At 44.4% G+C, this 17,115-nt stretch overlaps 1 protein-coding gene across 1 annotated transcript in view; it reads left to right on the top strand.

Moving 5' to 3' along the window:
* Positions 1 to 17,115, top strand: part of LOC124775989 (sodium-coupled monocarboxylate transporter 1-like) — a 150,717-nt gene that overhangs the window by 116,331 nt on the left and 17,271 nt on the right. Inside the window, exon 11 of the mRNA XM_047250830.1 lies at positions 4,204 to 4,290. Coding sequence (XP_047106786.1) covers positions 4,204 to 4,290 — 87 coding nt within the window. The remainder of the gene's footprint in view (positions 1 to 4,203; positions 4,291 to 17,115) is intronic.

Raw genomic sequence — 17,115 nt, 5'->3', positions numbered from 1 at the left:
AGCCGGGCATAAGAACTACAGTCAGCAATTTCGCGTAAACTGAAAAGTGTGTCGCGAACACCCAAACGACTTTTGGTTATCATTTCAGATCAAGGAAGTCATCATGTTATCGAGTGGTACAGTCGCTATATTTATAAGTGGAGAATTATTTATTATTTAGCGTATGGCTAATACAGACATATCATGAAATTACATATATATATATATATATGTACATATTGGCACACAAGAAACTTAAGTTTGTTTTTACAACTGAATATCCAGTCCTTCAATCCAGCGCACTGCATCTGGAGTTGCTAGCAGGAAGTCCTCTTTGGGGCCGTGATAGGCTCGAATCCTGCATTCACTGACGATGTGGTGAACAGTCTGGTATGGAGCCCCGCAGTCACAAGCTGGATCAGGCAGCTTGTTCCACTTAAAGAGAGCATCCCTGCATCGCCCATGGCAGGTACGGATTCTGTTGAGAGTAGACCACGTCTTGCGTGGTAAGTCGAATCCACTTGGAAGTTTAGTACCTGAGAAGATGTTATGCAGGTGCACATCTGTCACTGCTTCCCACCGACCTTTCCATTCTTCAAGAGGTTTGAAATTCTTAGCCACCATGTCAGCAGCATCGCACAGAGTTGGATGACGTGATTTCAGTCTCTTGCGATTTAAAAGTGGCAGGTCGCTATGCACGGGTAGGTTAGAATTCCTGGAGATCTTGTGGAATTCTCTCATAAGGGCAGTACATCTGCGTAGATCAGGAGGCATTATACCAGTTAACAGTGGAAGCCAATAAACTGGAGTAGATCTGATTGTGCCAGATATTATGCGCATTGTCGTATTCAGCTGGGTATCAACAAGCCTTGTATAATGACTATTCATCCAAACAGGTGCACAATACTCAGCACTTGAGTATACCAAGCCCAGAGCTGAAGTTCGCAGGGTGGTTGCTGAAGATCCCCAGGTAGTTCCGCATAGCTTATGGAGGATGTTGTTTCGAGTCCTCAGCTTTTGAGCTAAGTTAAGAAGGTGTTGTTTGAAGCATAGTGTACGATCCAGGGTGACACCAAGATATTTTGGGTTCCAGTTGTGATGAAGAATTCTGCCTCTGAAACTTACCTCCAGTTTTACGTTCGCCAACTGGTTATTTAGATGGAAGCAACACACTTCTGTTTTACTCACACTGGGTTGGAGTCTCCAGATTTTGAAGTAATTGTCTAATGCAGACAGGTCATTGGCTAAAATCTCTTCTGTTGTCTTCATTTCCTGGTGTTTGACGGCTAGAGCCAGGTCATCGGCATAGCAGTATTTTCTGGACGAAGTGTAAGGTAGATCAGATAGATATAGGTTGAACAGTAAGGGTGAGAGAACTGATCCTTGAGGCAATCCGTTGTTCAGCTTCCTCTCCTTACTTATGTTGCTTCCAGTGATTACCTGGAACTTCCGATCACTTAGCGTGCTGTTAATCAGTCGAGCCATTGTTCTGCAGGGTATGATGCGGAGAAATTTGTAGATAAGGCCTTCCCTCCACACAGTGTCGAAGGCGGCAGTTAGATCAACAAATGCCACGGATGTTTTCTGCTTCATTTGGTATCCTGACTCTATGAAGGATGTGAGAGACAATACTTGGTCGCAGCAGCTACGCCCTGGTCTGAAGCCTGCCTGATCAACTGGAACGTTCTCTAAGATAGCGCTACTTATTCTGTTATATATTAGCCTTTCAAAAAGCTTGTAGCAGCAGCTGAGTAGGGAAATGGGGCGATAGTTTTCTACCCTGTTGCTGGGTTTGCCAGGTTTCAGAACAGATATTATCTTCACCTTTTTAAACTCAGATGGAAGTTGACCAGTCAGCAGGATGTCAGTGAAGAATTCTGCCAGCCATTTCTTAGCTTTTCCTCCCATATGGATCAGGAATTCTGGGTGGATACCATCGAATCCAGGTGCCTTAAGAGGTTTGAGGTCCTTCAGTCCAGAGTCAATGTCTGAAACTGTGAAGGGATGGGTATACTCAGATGAGGGAGATGCCTTCTTTTTAAGGTCACGAAGCTGTCGTCTGATATGTCTTGTATGTTTCCTGTCAGGAGGTACTCTTGAGGTGGTAATGATGTGCGAAGAAATTTGGTCTGGTGTTACTTCGGAATTTTTTCTGCATGCTGGTGCACTTCCTCCCAGTTTTCTCAGAAGACTCCATGCTTTCCTGCTCGAGTGGTTAAAGTCCATAGTTTTGACAGTTTCTGCCCATTTCTGCCTCCGAGACATGTCCAAGCTGGACAATAGTTCCGTAGCTATCTCTGGGTCACCACTTTGCTGAAAGTATTGGTACAGTGTTTCACTTTCCTCATTCCATCCTGGAACATATTCTTTTCGGTATCCTCTTGGCATACACTTTTTAGCTGTTGCTGTTACTGCACCAATGAAGCGTTGATAGTTATTATGTGATGGAGGTATCCATCGAATGGTCTTATCCAGTTCCATTGAAAACTTCATCCAGTCGGCTTTCTGGAAATTCCATCGAGCATGCGGAGTTCATCGTATGACAGAAACAGTGCAGCCAATTTGTATTATTACAGGTCTGTGTTGGCTGTGAGGAAAGGCATCTATCACTTTCCTTGTGGTGTTGATGGGAAAGCCAGTTTCGTTGCAGCTAACAAAGCATAAGTCAGGATTTGAATTCTTGTCCCAAGCAGCTGACCTGAAAGTGCCTTGATCTTTGGCATCAAACACTAGATGAAGATTATTCTCTTCGATCCATTCTGCAAGCATGCTCCCATTTTCATCATTTTGAGAGTACTTCCAAAGTTCATGGTGACCATTGAAGTCTCCTATGTAAATTGCAGGATGTTCTGCTGTGTGTAGGACAAAATCGGGCCATGTTGTTTTGGGTGGTTTGTAAACATTTGTAATAGTAATGCCGTGCAATTGTATGACAACTGTATGTATATCTGCCTCCACACTTACAGAAATCAGCGAAGCTTCGTTTATGTTGTTACGGACATACGTAGCAATATCATACACCTCGTGGTAAGTTACACCAAGTGCAGAATATCCAGGAATTCGACCTCGGCTTCGGAATATTTCTTCGCTGGAAACACGAGTTTCTTGAATGGCGACGACATCGATATTGTTGTCCAGCAAAAATTTTGACAGGTAGTCACACTTTGCCCTGCTAATGCTTTCGATATTCAGTTGAAGGAGTCTGATAGTTGGTCCAATGTTTCTTGTTAATGAGTTCTGAAAAGAACTGTTTCTGCTATTTAGTTGATATGTCATTGCCAGGAGATCCTATGGACAGTCTGGCTGCCTGTAATCACTGTTGCTCAATTAGCACCACCCAGGAGGCACGTGTAGGGTATTTTAAGGTTAAACCTACGGACGTGAGCAACGCTACCTCCCAGTGGAGAATATCGATAGACATCGAACACCATTGCTTTAATAAGAAGCAAGGGCGGCGCACACACTCCGGCGTGCTGCTCCATCGAGACGTTGATATCAGTTTTGAGAGACAGTATCTGAAAAATAACCAAACCGCTCGAGGAGTTTGTTTTTATAATAGTTACAGACTGGCATTGTCGTGGTTGACGGACGCCGTTCCACGTCATCTCGACTGGGACAATCATCACCATCGAGCAGAGACAAAACGAGATGTCACATCTGGTACATTTAGAAACTCTAGTCTGCTCCACCTACTAAATTGATAGCCATAACTATTGTTCTGTAGGCTGGCATATTATACACATCCTCAATCTCTAAATAAGAACGACAGAAAATACTATGAATTACCATTCGTATGCATTACTGTTGGAACAAAAATCATTCAGAAACTGTATATATTAAACACGTACAATTTAATGAGTTTTAATGCCTCTCTGACACGCACACCTGCTGTCAAGATTCCACTGCGAAACCCAGTACGAGAAAGACATGGTACAAATGCAGTAACTGTAGTACAACCACCTCCATCCCCTACTCACGTGAAAGGCATTACATTTCCCTCTCTCTGTAACCTAATGCATATAATACAACGCAACCTCTACCATAATTAATAAATGAGCTCAGTATATTTCTCCATGAAAATACGTTTCACATTAATCAAATGTGCAGCTTCTTAATATGACTCTTGTCTATTTAATCCGACGTCACATAATTGGTTTTCTTAAGGATGAATCAGTCTTTATTTATATATATTATGTGACAGAGCCATCTTCTTTCTCTTCACAGCTAGCATACAGCACTTCTGGAATTGCGAACAGTGCTCTGCTTGGTACATTCACTTTGGGTATGGTGTGTCCGTGGGCTAACTGGAAGGTAAGTGACAGATACTAAATATGTGTATTCCCCTCGTTTATTTCCCTTACATTATCTCTGTAACTCATGTTGGCCAAAATTTTCCCTTTCTACCTCTTATGCTACATCGGCCTACGTAGCAATTGGATAATATTACTTCCTGTATGCACTAAAGCTCCATCCAGATTCTTTTGACTGCCATTTTTCAATTCAGATTACCTTTTCGACTTCATCAGCATATTTAACATCAAGAATTGGTCCTCCTAATATCCTCCAGTTACCTCTGTTATAAGTGAAAACATTTAAAGGCACAAAAGTCTGTTTCTAATGGTAAAAGTGATTTTAAATTAGCAAGAATTCAGAAGTCGATTCCCTAGTTCCCTCATATCATGTAAATACTTACAATTATAGAATCTGGAGCCCACCTTTACTTGAGTGATGTCTCGTTTTCCTCAGGTTATCTTTTAACTTGCAAGTGTAGACAGGGTGATATGTCAAGACTCGGTTAGGGATCACTCTGTTACGATGTAGGAACATGGCTACATGCACCTGTTGCACCTGTAGGACTTGCATTTCGAAGTAAAGAGTGGATGAATGCAGCCAAACATCGTTTCCGTGTGGTTGAGATAACCAGGTGTTCTGTTTAACTTGTCTCTCAGGTGTAGAAAAGATTTTATGACGCATATCACACCCACGTTCAGCTATCTAGCCCTCAGTTATCAAGGATAGTTTTGTAATTAACGAATACGCAGAATCCACACAGAAAACACCAATCGCAGCCAGTATTGACTGTATGGGCATCTAACAGTATAGTTATGCTTGAGCCGCATCTAGTACTTCGTGGTTTAATGTTGCTGAATGATAATAGTTGAAGACACTCCGTGGGTGAGTATCAGGCTCATACTGCGGCATCAGCCTCAGCAATCAAATAAGGTGTATGCTGGCCAGCTACCGGCGTAACCCAACCGCAGGCCAGTGCTATAACATATGCTTATCACTCAGAAACATTGAATTTTACCATCACAAGTTGACCAGATTGTTACAAGCTGTGGCACTGAGCAGCATTTCCACAGCTGACTGCCTGAAGAGAGCCATACTCCTATCATAGTACCCCGAGCCCGTGCAAACAGAGGATGTTATGGATATAAGTGCAGATATTCCTAAGAACAGTGTGCTGGACAATGTTCATAAGTAATTTAGTCATTTGCAGACTAATAATGACAGCTATTACAAATAGTATGTTATTAGGTTGGTTAATACCTCGAAGAACATGTGGAACATGCAAGCCATCAATGTTTGTTGTACCCTGGGCAGCAGCTCAGATACTGAAGTGATCACAACTCAATGCAATATGTAATTTCTGTAGAGACAGGCACATTCCACATTGTGTCCCCTTTGTGACAGTGCAGAAAACGTCAGGTAGCAAATTATGTGATTTTTTTGTGTGAAATCTGTTGGATGTAAGAAAAAACTAACACACTGACGTAGGTATGTGATGAGGTACAAATTGTCACAATATCTATACCTGTAGCCCTGACACCCTGGATATATGCTCCCCTCTCAGCTGTTACCAACATTCCATTACAACCATGCATTCGATTGGCGGAGTCTCCACGCTAGTCATAGGTCGAATGGTCGGCCTAGCAGGTACAGCCTAATGAAGCGGCATCATCAGCTTTGTGAAGCCACGGCTCTATGAGTCGTTAGCTAGTCCCAATGGCTCCAAGGCTTCGAACTGGATGTGTTGAGGTGATGCTTTCCAGTGTGTGTCACCGCCTGGCAGACTAGCTAGTCTCCGATGGCCTTGGGTTGAAATTGGGGTGTTTGTACTTTCGAGCCAGACCCTTTCGCCCAAGTGCAGTATAGACTAATCCATCTTTAAAGCTTGTTAGTCTGCATAGTTGACACTGCATAGCTGACACAGATTTACGCAGCAAGGCCACTGTCGTAGTAGGCTGCTGTTGTGCTGGCACAACAATCCGTTGACTCAGCATACTCTTCTGCTGTCCGCTAGGCACCACCGTGGTCCTGGGCCACAGTCATCAGCTGGCAGTATAGAAGTATCGGATAATAAACAGTAATACTGTCATTGTGTAAATGTTGCAGATTCTGCACTTGCGCAGCTTCCCACACCCGCTTCCTTAGAGACAGAAGTGGCCATCCGGAAACACCGATATTATACAGCTGTGACACGTCGAAATCTGCCTTCAATTTTTTTTATAGAGAAAAACTAAAATAAACACAATGTCAAAATTTTAGTTGCTTCGACACACAATAAGTATTTTTGTAAAAAATGAACAATTATCAAATTCGTAGCTCACCACATGGCTACAGAAATGTACAGCACATGTGCAAAACAGCAGGCACATATCCTTCACTTACGGCACATAAATACACAGATAACATGGCACATCGCGATTGTAATTAGTGAAGCAAATTTCAGTTTCCATTGATAGTTTCTGTGACAAAGTTGTGTAATGGGTGGCAGCCACTAAAGGAATATTTTAGGGAACTGGTTTGAAAATTTTTATATTAAAGAGCCCAGTCAAATCTTTACAAGATTTGTCCCAGAGCAACTTCGGCTGTGCCTATGTGAGAAATGTTGTCAGCTTTTCAGAACCGATGCAGTTTTGCCTGGTTAAAGCTGCTAACAAGAGACGTACTCAGCCCTCTGCTAAAAACGCTAGCGTATTAATGCCTTCGGTTTTAGCCAATATCCTTTGCGCGAGGCGGGTCACTTGTGTGGATTCTGTAGCGTTCTTCAGGGCAGAACACAGCAGCTTTGGTCTTTTGTGATCCAGACTTCGACTAAAAAAGGAGTCTTTCTTGAGAAGCCCAGCCTCCGGCTCTGTGTCCCGTGGCCTGCCACAACGTAAACTGCCTCCCCGCGATCAGAAGGTTTAACAAAACATTTTATTTACCTACCAAAACGCGCCTACAACTTACATTTCTTGTTTGCATGCAGTAATGTTCGTCTGTTATGTTTTGAACGAATGATAAACGCAGTATATGTTCAAATGGCAAAAAAGATATCTTTTATGTGATGTGATTCAAATTTTTTTAGTTTGTACTGTGAACTCTTGCTTCTTGCCAAATTTCATGATTCTAGATCAATGGGAGGTACCTATAGCTTCTGATGCGCGAGTTTACAAATATCAAAATATGTTACATACGTGGCAGGATTATCTGATTAGATTGAATTAGAAGCTTAATATATTTGCAGCCTCCAAGGGGCTATAAACTTAGTATGTGACATGTACACTACTGGCCATTAAAATTACTACACCAAGAAGAAATACAGATGATAAACGGGTATTCAGTGGACGAATATATTTTACTAGAACTGACGTGTGATTACATTCCCACGCAATTTGGGTGCATAGATCCTGAGAAATCAGTACCCAGAACAGCCAACTCTGGCCGTAATAACTGATTTGACATGCCTGGGCATTGAGTCAAACAGATCTTGGATGGCGTGTTAAGGTACAGCTGCCCATGCAGCTTCAACACGATACCATTGTTCATCAAGAGTAGTAACTGGCTTATTGTGACGAGCCAGTTGCTCGGCCACCATTGACCAGACGTTTTCAATTGGTGAGACATCTGGGTAATGTGTTGGCCAGGGCAGCAGTCGAACATTTTCTGTATCCAGAATGGCCCGTACAGGACCTGCTGAAATGTAGGGTTTCGCAGGGATCAAATGAAGGGTAGAGCCACGGATCGTGACACATCTGAAATGTAATGTCCACTGTTCAAAGTGCCGTCAAAGCGAACAAGAGGTCACCGCGGCGTGTAGCCAATGGCACCCCATACCACCATGCTGGGTGATACGCCAGTATGGTGATGACGAATACACGCTTCCAATGAGCGTTCACCGCCATGTCGCCAAACACGAATGCGACCATCATGATGCTGTAAACAGGACCTGGATTCTTCCGAAAAAATGACGTTTTGCCATTCGTGCACCCAGGTTCGTCGTTGAGTATCTGTGATGGAGCATCAAGGTTAACCACAGCAATGGTCTCCGAGCTGATAGTCGATGTTGCTGCAAACATCGTCGAACTGTTCGTGCAGATGGTTGTTGTCTTGCAAACGCCCCCATCTGTTGACCCAGAGATCGAGGCGTGGCTGCACGATCCGTTACAGCAATGCGGATTAGATGCCTGTCATCTCAACTGTTAGTGATACGAGGCCGTTGGGATCCAGCACTGCGTTCCGTATTACCCCCCTGAACCCACCGATTCCATGTTCTGCTAACAGTCATTGGATCTCAACCAACGGGAGCAGCAATATGGCGATACCATAAACAGCATTCGCGATATGCTACAATCCGATCATTATCAAAGTCGGAAACGTGATGGTACGCATTTCTCCTCCTTACACGAGGCATCACAACAACGTTTCACCAGGCAGCGCGGGTCAACTGCTGTTTGTGCATGAGAAAGCCGGCCGGCGTGGCCGAGCGTTTCTAGGCGCTACAGTCTGGAACTGCGCGACCGCTACGATCGCAGGTTCGAATCCTGCCTCGGGTGTGGATGTGTGTGATGTACTTAAGTTAGTTAGGTTTAAGTAGTTCTAAGTTCTAGGGGACTGATGACCTCAGGTGTTAAGTCCCATAGTGCTAATATCCATCTGAACCATTTTTGCATGAGAAATCGGTTGGAAACTTTCCTTATGTCAGCACATTGTAGGTGTCGCCACCGGCGCCAACTTTGTGTGAATGCTCTGAAAAGCTAATCATTTGCATATCACAGCATCTTCTTCCTGTCGGTTAAATTTCGCGTCTGTAGCACGTCATTTTCGTGGTGTAGCAATTTTAATGGCCAGTAGTGAGTTTCAACTTGATGTGCCACACTGTCTCAGAGAAAAATTGCTTAACAGCGGGAGAGTAATAGAAGTAATCATAAAAATGACAAAAAATAATTTTTTGTTTCATATAATTGCAAATTAACAATTATCGGATTTTTTTCCTTTACGTGTACCGCGATACCTTACCTAGTGCCAAATGTCATGAGTCTGGGTCAACGGTAAGTTTTGATAAATGAGTTTTCGAGCATCAAAATGACATGAATGGTCTTAACTTTTGGTTGAACCGACGAAGAAGATTAAGATTTTTACACTACCTAGGGAGAGTAGGCCATAATATGTGAGATAAATGAACATGATACGTCTTCCCGTTCCTGAGAAGAAGAGTTCTTAACCGCCGGACAAACAGACAGACGGACAGACAGACAGGCGAAAGGACAAAAAAGGGATCCTAGAAGGGTTCCGTTGTTGCAGATTGTGACACGAACCCTAAAACATAAAATCTTGTAATCAACGTTGTAAAAATCTGTATATGTGTGAGAGAATAATTTTCAATACTATGTCAGGGACGTCTTCTTACTAGTTGCAGATAATTATTCATTGCTTTGTTGGAATCTTACCCTGACGTAACAACACATCAGTCTTTTGGAGGAGGACAGAAAAAACTGTTAATATAATTCGGCATCTGCCCAGAGATAATAGTGCGATTGCACCCATCAATAAAGAAACCTTTCGACTGTGTAAATCATTTTGCAGAACATTGATGGAAAGCCGGTGGCTCTACGACGTTTCACGTTTATCAGCGTATCTGATGTGTCGACAGAAGTGCCGACACAGTGTGGTTTGAGGAGACCGAAAGACACACTATAAGCTCACGCAGGATGGCGTGAGGTCTGAAACAGGATACGTAATGAATGCTATAAAGAAAAGTACGAAGCTGCTGGAATACTTAACTTTAATCCATCCTTGTGGTACATCGCTCTTGACGAGACAAGTGAGTCTTTAGATACAAGCTATGTAAGGCTAATGGCGCCTTGCGAGGTAGTAGCCATTGACTTAGCTGAAGGTTATTCTAACTATCTGCTCTGCAAATGAGCGAGGCTTCGTCAGTGTGCATCGCTAGCTACGTCGTCCGTACAACTGGGGCGAGTGCTAGTAAGTCTCTCTAGACCTGCCGTGTGGTGGCGCTCGGTCTGCTATCACTGAAAGTGGCGACACGCGGGTCCGACATGTACTAATGGACCGCGGCCGATTTAAAGCTACCACCTAGCAAGTGTGGTGTCTGGCGGTGACACCACATTCCTCCCCCGCAAATCGGCGAACGGTCGTGTTATAAGGCTGCCGCCCGCCGTGGGGAGGACCCCATGTTGACGTATGCGATGAGGTGGGGTGCCTAACAACAGGCGAGGCTGTGCCACCCGCACCCGGCCATTCGGTCCGAGGGGAGCTAGGAAACGCCTGAAAACCTAGTCCAGGGTGCACGTCAACATGCGGTGTATGCGCCCTTGGAGATATAGGAGGGGCCGAAGGGTCGACCTCCATTGCGTCGGGGCACCCGACGGGCGAAGACGACGTCTGGTCCAGAGCGGGCAAAAGTTCCATGGCGGAGGACATCTGGTCACGGGAAGCGATCGGCGGCGCGGGACCCAGGGAGGTGCCAGGCGGTAGCAGCGACGTGTCCACTGCGGGCGGCGCCGGCGGGAGAACAGGCGGCGGCGGCGGCGCGTCGCCATGGGGCAAAATGGAAGTCAGCGTCGGTAACACCTGGGGATGAGGCGAGCCAGTAGATGGGTCCCAAGGGCGCTGACCGGACGGCACCGTCGCTGAAAGCAGACGGGGAGCGGCAGAACCCGGGCGACGACAGAGGCGCAGCTGATTGAGATGCCGACGCACCTCACCAGAGGCCCCGAAAACCAGATACATAGCGCGGCCGAGGCAGCAAAGAATGCGCCCTGCGAGCCAACGCCGTGAACCTCGATAGTTGCGATAGTAGACAACGTCGCCTGGAACAAAAGCAGGTGGCTGCCGCTGCACAGGAACCTGATGCGGCGGATGCAGCAAAGACATCAAGGTTCAATGAGGACGACCGTGGAGCAACTCAGCCGGCGAGCGACCATCTCGGGGCTGAGAGCGATACGAAGACAAAAAGAGCAACAACGCATCCTCCCGAGAATGCGACTCTTTCAACTTCAACATCTGTGACTTGAAAGTCCGGACCAATCTTTCAGCGGCACCGTTTGACTGAGGCGAAAACGGCGCGGATGTCAGATGTTGAATACCATTGGCCGTGCAGAATGACTGAAATTCTGCGGACATGAATTGTGGGCCATTGTCGGAAACAATAGTTTGTGGAAGGCCTTCAATGCAAAAAAATAGCAGATAACGCTTGGATGGTGGCAGATGACGTCGTGGAAGACATCCTGACAACAAAAGGAAAATTACTGAATGAATCGACCACAACCAACCATCTAGCATTCCAGAACGGGCCAGCAAAATCGATGTGCAAGCGTTGCCAAGGGGAAGTGGCTTTCGGCCATGCAAAGAATTTCCGTGGCACGCAACGGAGGTTTGCCCAGTTGTTTGTACGTGTCGTGATTGATCAATGAAACTGCAGCTCCGGTATCGAGCTGGAATAGGATCACTTTGCCTTCAAAGTCCAAGTCTACAAAAAGTTTGTCCTGCTGACGACAAGAGCGACTGTCTCGTGCAATTTGAACTGATACAGGTACAGAAGCACTTGCGACCTGACGGGATTTCCGTCGACGTCGACGCACACTTTTTGTGGGACACTCACAGTCACTGTTAGAGAAAGTGACACTGGACGGAGTGGAATTAACTACATGAACGTCCATGGGCGAAGGTTCACGAGCCTGAGTATTCTTGGTTCGATTCTGGCGTGAAGCAAAGGGCCTGGAATGGTTGTGAGTGGCCGAACAGAGCTTTTTCTGGCAAACACTTTGAACATGTCCTTTCCTATTACAGCAAAAGCAAATACCTTGGCGTGACGGGCAATGTTCACGCGAATGTCTAGTCGCACACCGCGGGCATGATTTCACTGCATTTGCTTGCTTACACGGCACACGTGGAGAGCTAGGCGGCAGCTGCGCGGACGAGCGCGAGGGCTGTTTATCGTTCCGTGCAGCGCGCCCGGCGGGCCGGTTAATGTGACACATGGCTGGCGAAGGTTCAAATGATTCCTGTGCAAAGTCAAGTGTGTCTTGCCTATCTAATATGTCTATCACTTGTTGAAGGGAGGGATTAACTAGTTTCAAAATCTGTTCCCGTATACGAACATCAGAAACGTTCTGTGCAATTGCATCACGTACCATTGTATCTGAATAAGGAAGTCCACATTCACACTCAAACGCACAATACCTAGTAAGGCCTTGCAAAGTTGCAACCCACTCCCTATTAGTCTGACCGGCCATACGTTTTGTACGAAAGAACGTATACCTTTTTGCAACGACATTGACTGTTTGTTTGAAATAGGCATCCAATGCCGACAAAACTTCTTCGTAGGACAGAGTCGATACGTCGCGTCGGGGAAACAATTTCACTATCACACGGTAGGTGGACACACACCTACACAGGCCAATAAAAAAGGTTGCCGCTCGTTACTTTGAATTCTGTAGGTGGCGAGATGGAATCCAAATTGCCGTGACCACTCCGTCCAGGATTCCATAGCTGGGTCAAATGGCCAGAACGGGGGTGCAACAGCATGTTGTGGCTACGGTAGAGGTGAAGCGGCGGCTGCCTCATCGTTTTGCAGGGCACGTTGACCCTGGACGAGCTGTCCAAGGGCATCCAATAACGCCTGCGTCTGCTGATTCTGCAAGCGATAAAATTCGGACAGTACATCTAGAGATTGTGGCGAAGCCATGACAAGTAAATTAGAGCAATACGAACGCGAAATCCTCTTTTAAGCCTCGTCGCCATATGATGTGTCGACAGAAGTGCCGACACAGTGTGGTTTGAGGAGACCGAAAGACACACTATAAGCTCACTCAGGATGGCGTGAGGTCTGAAACAGGATACGTAATGAATGCTATAAAGAAAAGTACGAAGCTGCTGGAATACTTAACTTTAATCCATCCTTGTGGTACATCGCTCTTGACGAGACAAGTGAGTCTTTAGATACAAGCTATGTAAGGCTAATGGCGCCTTGCGAGGTCGTAGCCATTGACTTAGCTGAAGGCTATTCTAACTATCTGCTCTGCAAATGAGCGAGGCTTCGTCAGTGTGCATCGCTAGCTACGTCGTCCGTACAACTGGGGCGAGTGCTAGTAAGTCTCTCTAGACCTGCCGTGTGGTGGCGTTCGGTCTGCTATCACTGAAAGTGGCGACACACGGGTCCGACATGTACTAATGGACCGCGGCCGATTTAAAGCTACCACCTAGGAAGTGTGGTGTCTGGCGGTGACACCACAGTATCAGTATCTTCAAACTCCATTCTTTTATGCATCGACAGTGTGCATCATCGTGTTGCAGGAATTTGATCAAATACGCCTGCTACGCAGCACAATATGCAGAACAAAGGCCATGACCATTTCTTACTTCATACTAATTCTCTCAAAATGAAACTAGTAATTTCTGTGAAGCACCTGAATGCAATACTTTTCTTTTTATGAGATGTTCCTTGTGTTAGGAAAATATTTGTTTTCGTCATTCAATATATACTTCGCACTTTCGTGATGTCTACAGAGTATAAACGAATAACTTTTCATTGTTAGTAAAATATACATTACTCAATAATTATCATAACATCACTGCTGCAGTATTTTTTATAAAATATTTGATGGAAACATATTAAAGTCCAGATTGGTAGAAGCCTTTTGTTAGTTAACATGACATAACGTATCACACAACTTTGATTTCATTTCCTCGCCAGTCACCTGTGTAACAATTACATCTATAACAGATTAACTGTCAATATGAATTGCTAGTTATTCGAAAAATTAACAATCTGATACCTTTTTGATATGATTCAAGTGCTCAAAATTCTTGCATGTGGACTTTGGAGTTTTGCGCTGCGCAGCATTACGTTGTCGCATCACAGCTGTGTCTGCTTATTCGCCGGATCGCGCTTTTTAAACAGGAAATGCTGTTCAAACCGTTGTTATGAGCGGTTCGTTGCATGGCAAAATAGAGAAACTTTAAATTTGTTTGAATACTTGCAGTGCACCTTAGCAGCTAAGATGCATTTCTTTCGGTGTATTTTTCCTGTGCGAAACATTTCAAGGTGTGTTTTACAAGCCGAACTGGACTATTTCCTTATTAGATCAACTCGGCATCTACATGCGGATTTAAGAGAGTCTTGACAGTCTCCCTCCTCTTCCCTCAAAAAATAAAATTTAGTGAAACTTCCTATATACTTACAAATATCAGTTTCCACATTTCGCAGCTCACTTCTGATAACGTGAAACACAAGAGCCTCGAAAATGGCAACGATAAGGTGCTTTTTTCTTAGGACAGACAAGTCACAGGAATTTAACCTGAAGATGTGATTCATTATCGCGAAACTAGTTAAACTTTGATTTCATAATAAATGAGGATTAGCAGCCACAAGCGGACTCTACGAATTTTGTAGAATATTTTACCGCAAACGTCTTCTAATTTCTTTAGCAAGGTATACATCAACCTGCTATTGCCCACATAAAAAACTTACATTTACCGTAAGGAAAGCCTAGACAGACAATGTAAGACGCCTCATTGCCAGTCGTCATTATGTACACTGGCTCCTAGAGTGAACGCCAAAGTGACAAACAGAATTTCCTCACATAGACATCTGCACAGACATGGATTGCAGACCTGCGTTCAGAGTCGTAGTGCTGACTGAAATATTGATAATGGTCAATGTACACTTCAGTTTTCTGTCCCGTAAATTCTGATGCTGTAATAGTCGAAAGAGTTTGCTGCTGCTATAGTTCTTAAATCAGCTGCACGGTACATGTGCTTCTAAATGATTCTGCCAAATGTTTTTCAAACATTGATTTTTTCTTAACTGATGTTCCATTGAACCTATGATTACATAACCAACAGCTGTAAATCGCGCTGGTGGGCCAATGGAACTCAAACGACAACAACTCCTTATCAACCTTGCGGTTTTGCACAGCAGCACGTGCTGTGTGGGGCGACCACACACCCTATTAAGAAACATGTCCCGCTTTTTGTTAAGACCGGGGGACCATCTTGAATCTCGGTGACTTCAGTGTAGGAACTGTTTTTAAATAAAAACTCATTTCTATTCATCACACAATTTTTTTCTTTCAGATGTCTTTTTGTTCTGGACTGTAGCAGTTATTTGAGTGTACGGCCCCAGTTTCAGTTACACGTCAAGCGAAAGTTACTACCAACCTTCAGTTTTGCATATTACGTAGTTAGTGTTATAATCGTAAGTATCCGTAAAATATTAAAACTGCCGTTGTGACATGCTAAATTTGGAAAGGGAATGCGAGGAGAGATTGTAACAAACTGTAAGGTTCTCCCCTCTCCCTCCACCTCATCAGACCACCACCCACCCTTTATTACGCTCTTGAAACACAGAGATGGTGTCGGTTTCTGAGACCAGTGCATAGGTGGGTGCACGTGTTGCAAAGTTTGTCAGATATCACCAGAGACATTTATGGAAAGAAGAATACGATAATGCATAAATGTTTAGCAATGTTCCAAGGAATTCAGTAAGTCAGAAAGTCACCTGTGCTGCTGGCGAGACTGGCATGAAATTCAAAAGTTTTGTTGTTGTGGTCTTCAGTCCAGAGATAACTGGTTTGATGCAGCTCTCCATGCTACACTATCCTGTGCAAGGTTCTTCATCTCCCAGTACCTACTGCAACCTACATCCTTCTGAATCTGTTTAGAGTGTTCATCTCTTGGTCTCCCTCTACGATTTTTACCCTCCACGCTTCCCTCCAATACTAAATTGGTGATCCTTTGATTGCCTCAGAATAAGCCCTACCAACCGATCCTTTCTTCTAGTCAAGTTGTGCCACAAATTTCTCTTCTGTTTCAATTCCATTCAATACCTTGTAATTAGTTATGTGATCTACCCATCCAACCTTTAGAATTATTCAGTAGCACAACATTTATAAAGCTTCATTTCTCTTCTTGTCTAAACTATTTATCGTCCACGTTTTACTTTCATACATGGCCACAAACCGTACAAATACTTTCGGAAACGACTTCCTGACACTTAAATCTTTACTCGATGTTAACAAATTTCTCTTCTTCAGAAACGCTTTCCTTGCCATTGGCAGTCTACGTTTTGTATCCTCTCTACTTCGACCATCATCAGTTATTTTTCTCCAGAAATAGCCAAACTCCTTTACTACTTTAAGCGTCTCATTTACTAATCTAATTCCCGCAGCTTCACCCGATTTAATTCGACTGCATTCCATTATCTCCGTTTTTCTTTTGTTGATGTTCATGTTATATCCTCTTTTCAAGACACTGTCCATTCCGTTCAGCTGCTCTTCCAGGTCCTTTGCTGTCTCCAAAAGATCAGGGGCACATTTCTGGGGAATGTTCTTTCTATGTGATTCCACAAAGCTTCTTCAGTGGCTGCTGGGTCATGGCAGTCAGCTCACCAAGAGAAACCATTAGCAGCAAGGACAACAAAATCGGAAAAGTGAGTAGCACAGTAGGAAAGCGGCAGCTATCATCACTCACCGTATGTGGTAAGGAGATCTTCTGATGAAATGTGACAGGTAAAGTTGCTTGAAACATAGGAAGTGACTAAGACCTCCCTCTGGACTTTGTTGTAAAGATTACTCTTGACGCGTACGCTCCTAGATCAGAGAAAGTGCCTCATGGAAACATATCATTTAACATTTATCCTCCTGTGGGGCTGAAAACGGAAATTTACCAGATTCTGACCATAGCAGTAGTCTCCGATGTTTACGCGTCCATCACATGAGGATTGGATGAAAGGAGTTTCCTCCGAAAACCCACCAATACACCGGCAGAGTCCCTGTGTCTGTTACAATCTGTTCTTGGACGAAGGGAGGCCGGCGAAATTACATGCTCAGTATTAATCTAGCATGC

Source organism: Schistocerca piceifrons, chromosome 2, assembly GCF_021461385.2.
Source record: "Schistocerca piceifrons isolate TAMUIC-IGC-003096 chromosome 2, iqSchPice1.1, whole genome shotgun sequence".
In the NCBI taxonomy this organism is placed as follows: Eukaryota; Metazoa; Arthropoda; class Insecta; order Orthoptera; family Acrididae; genus Schistocerca; species Schistocerca piceifrons.
Note: the sequence above shows the minus strand (reverse complement) of the source record. Positions and strands in the feature narration are given on the sequence as shown.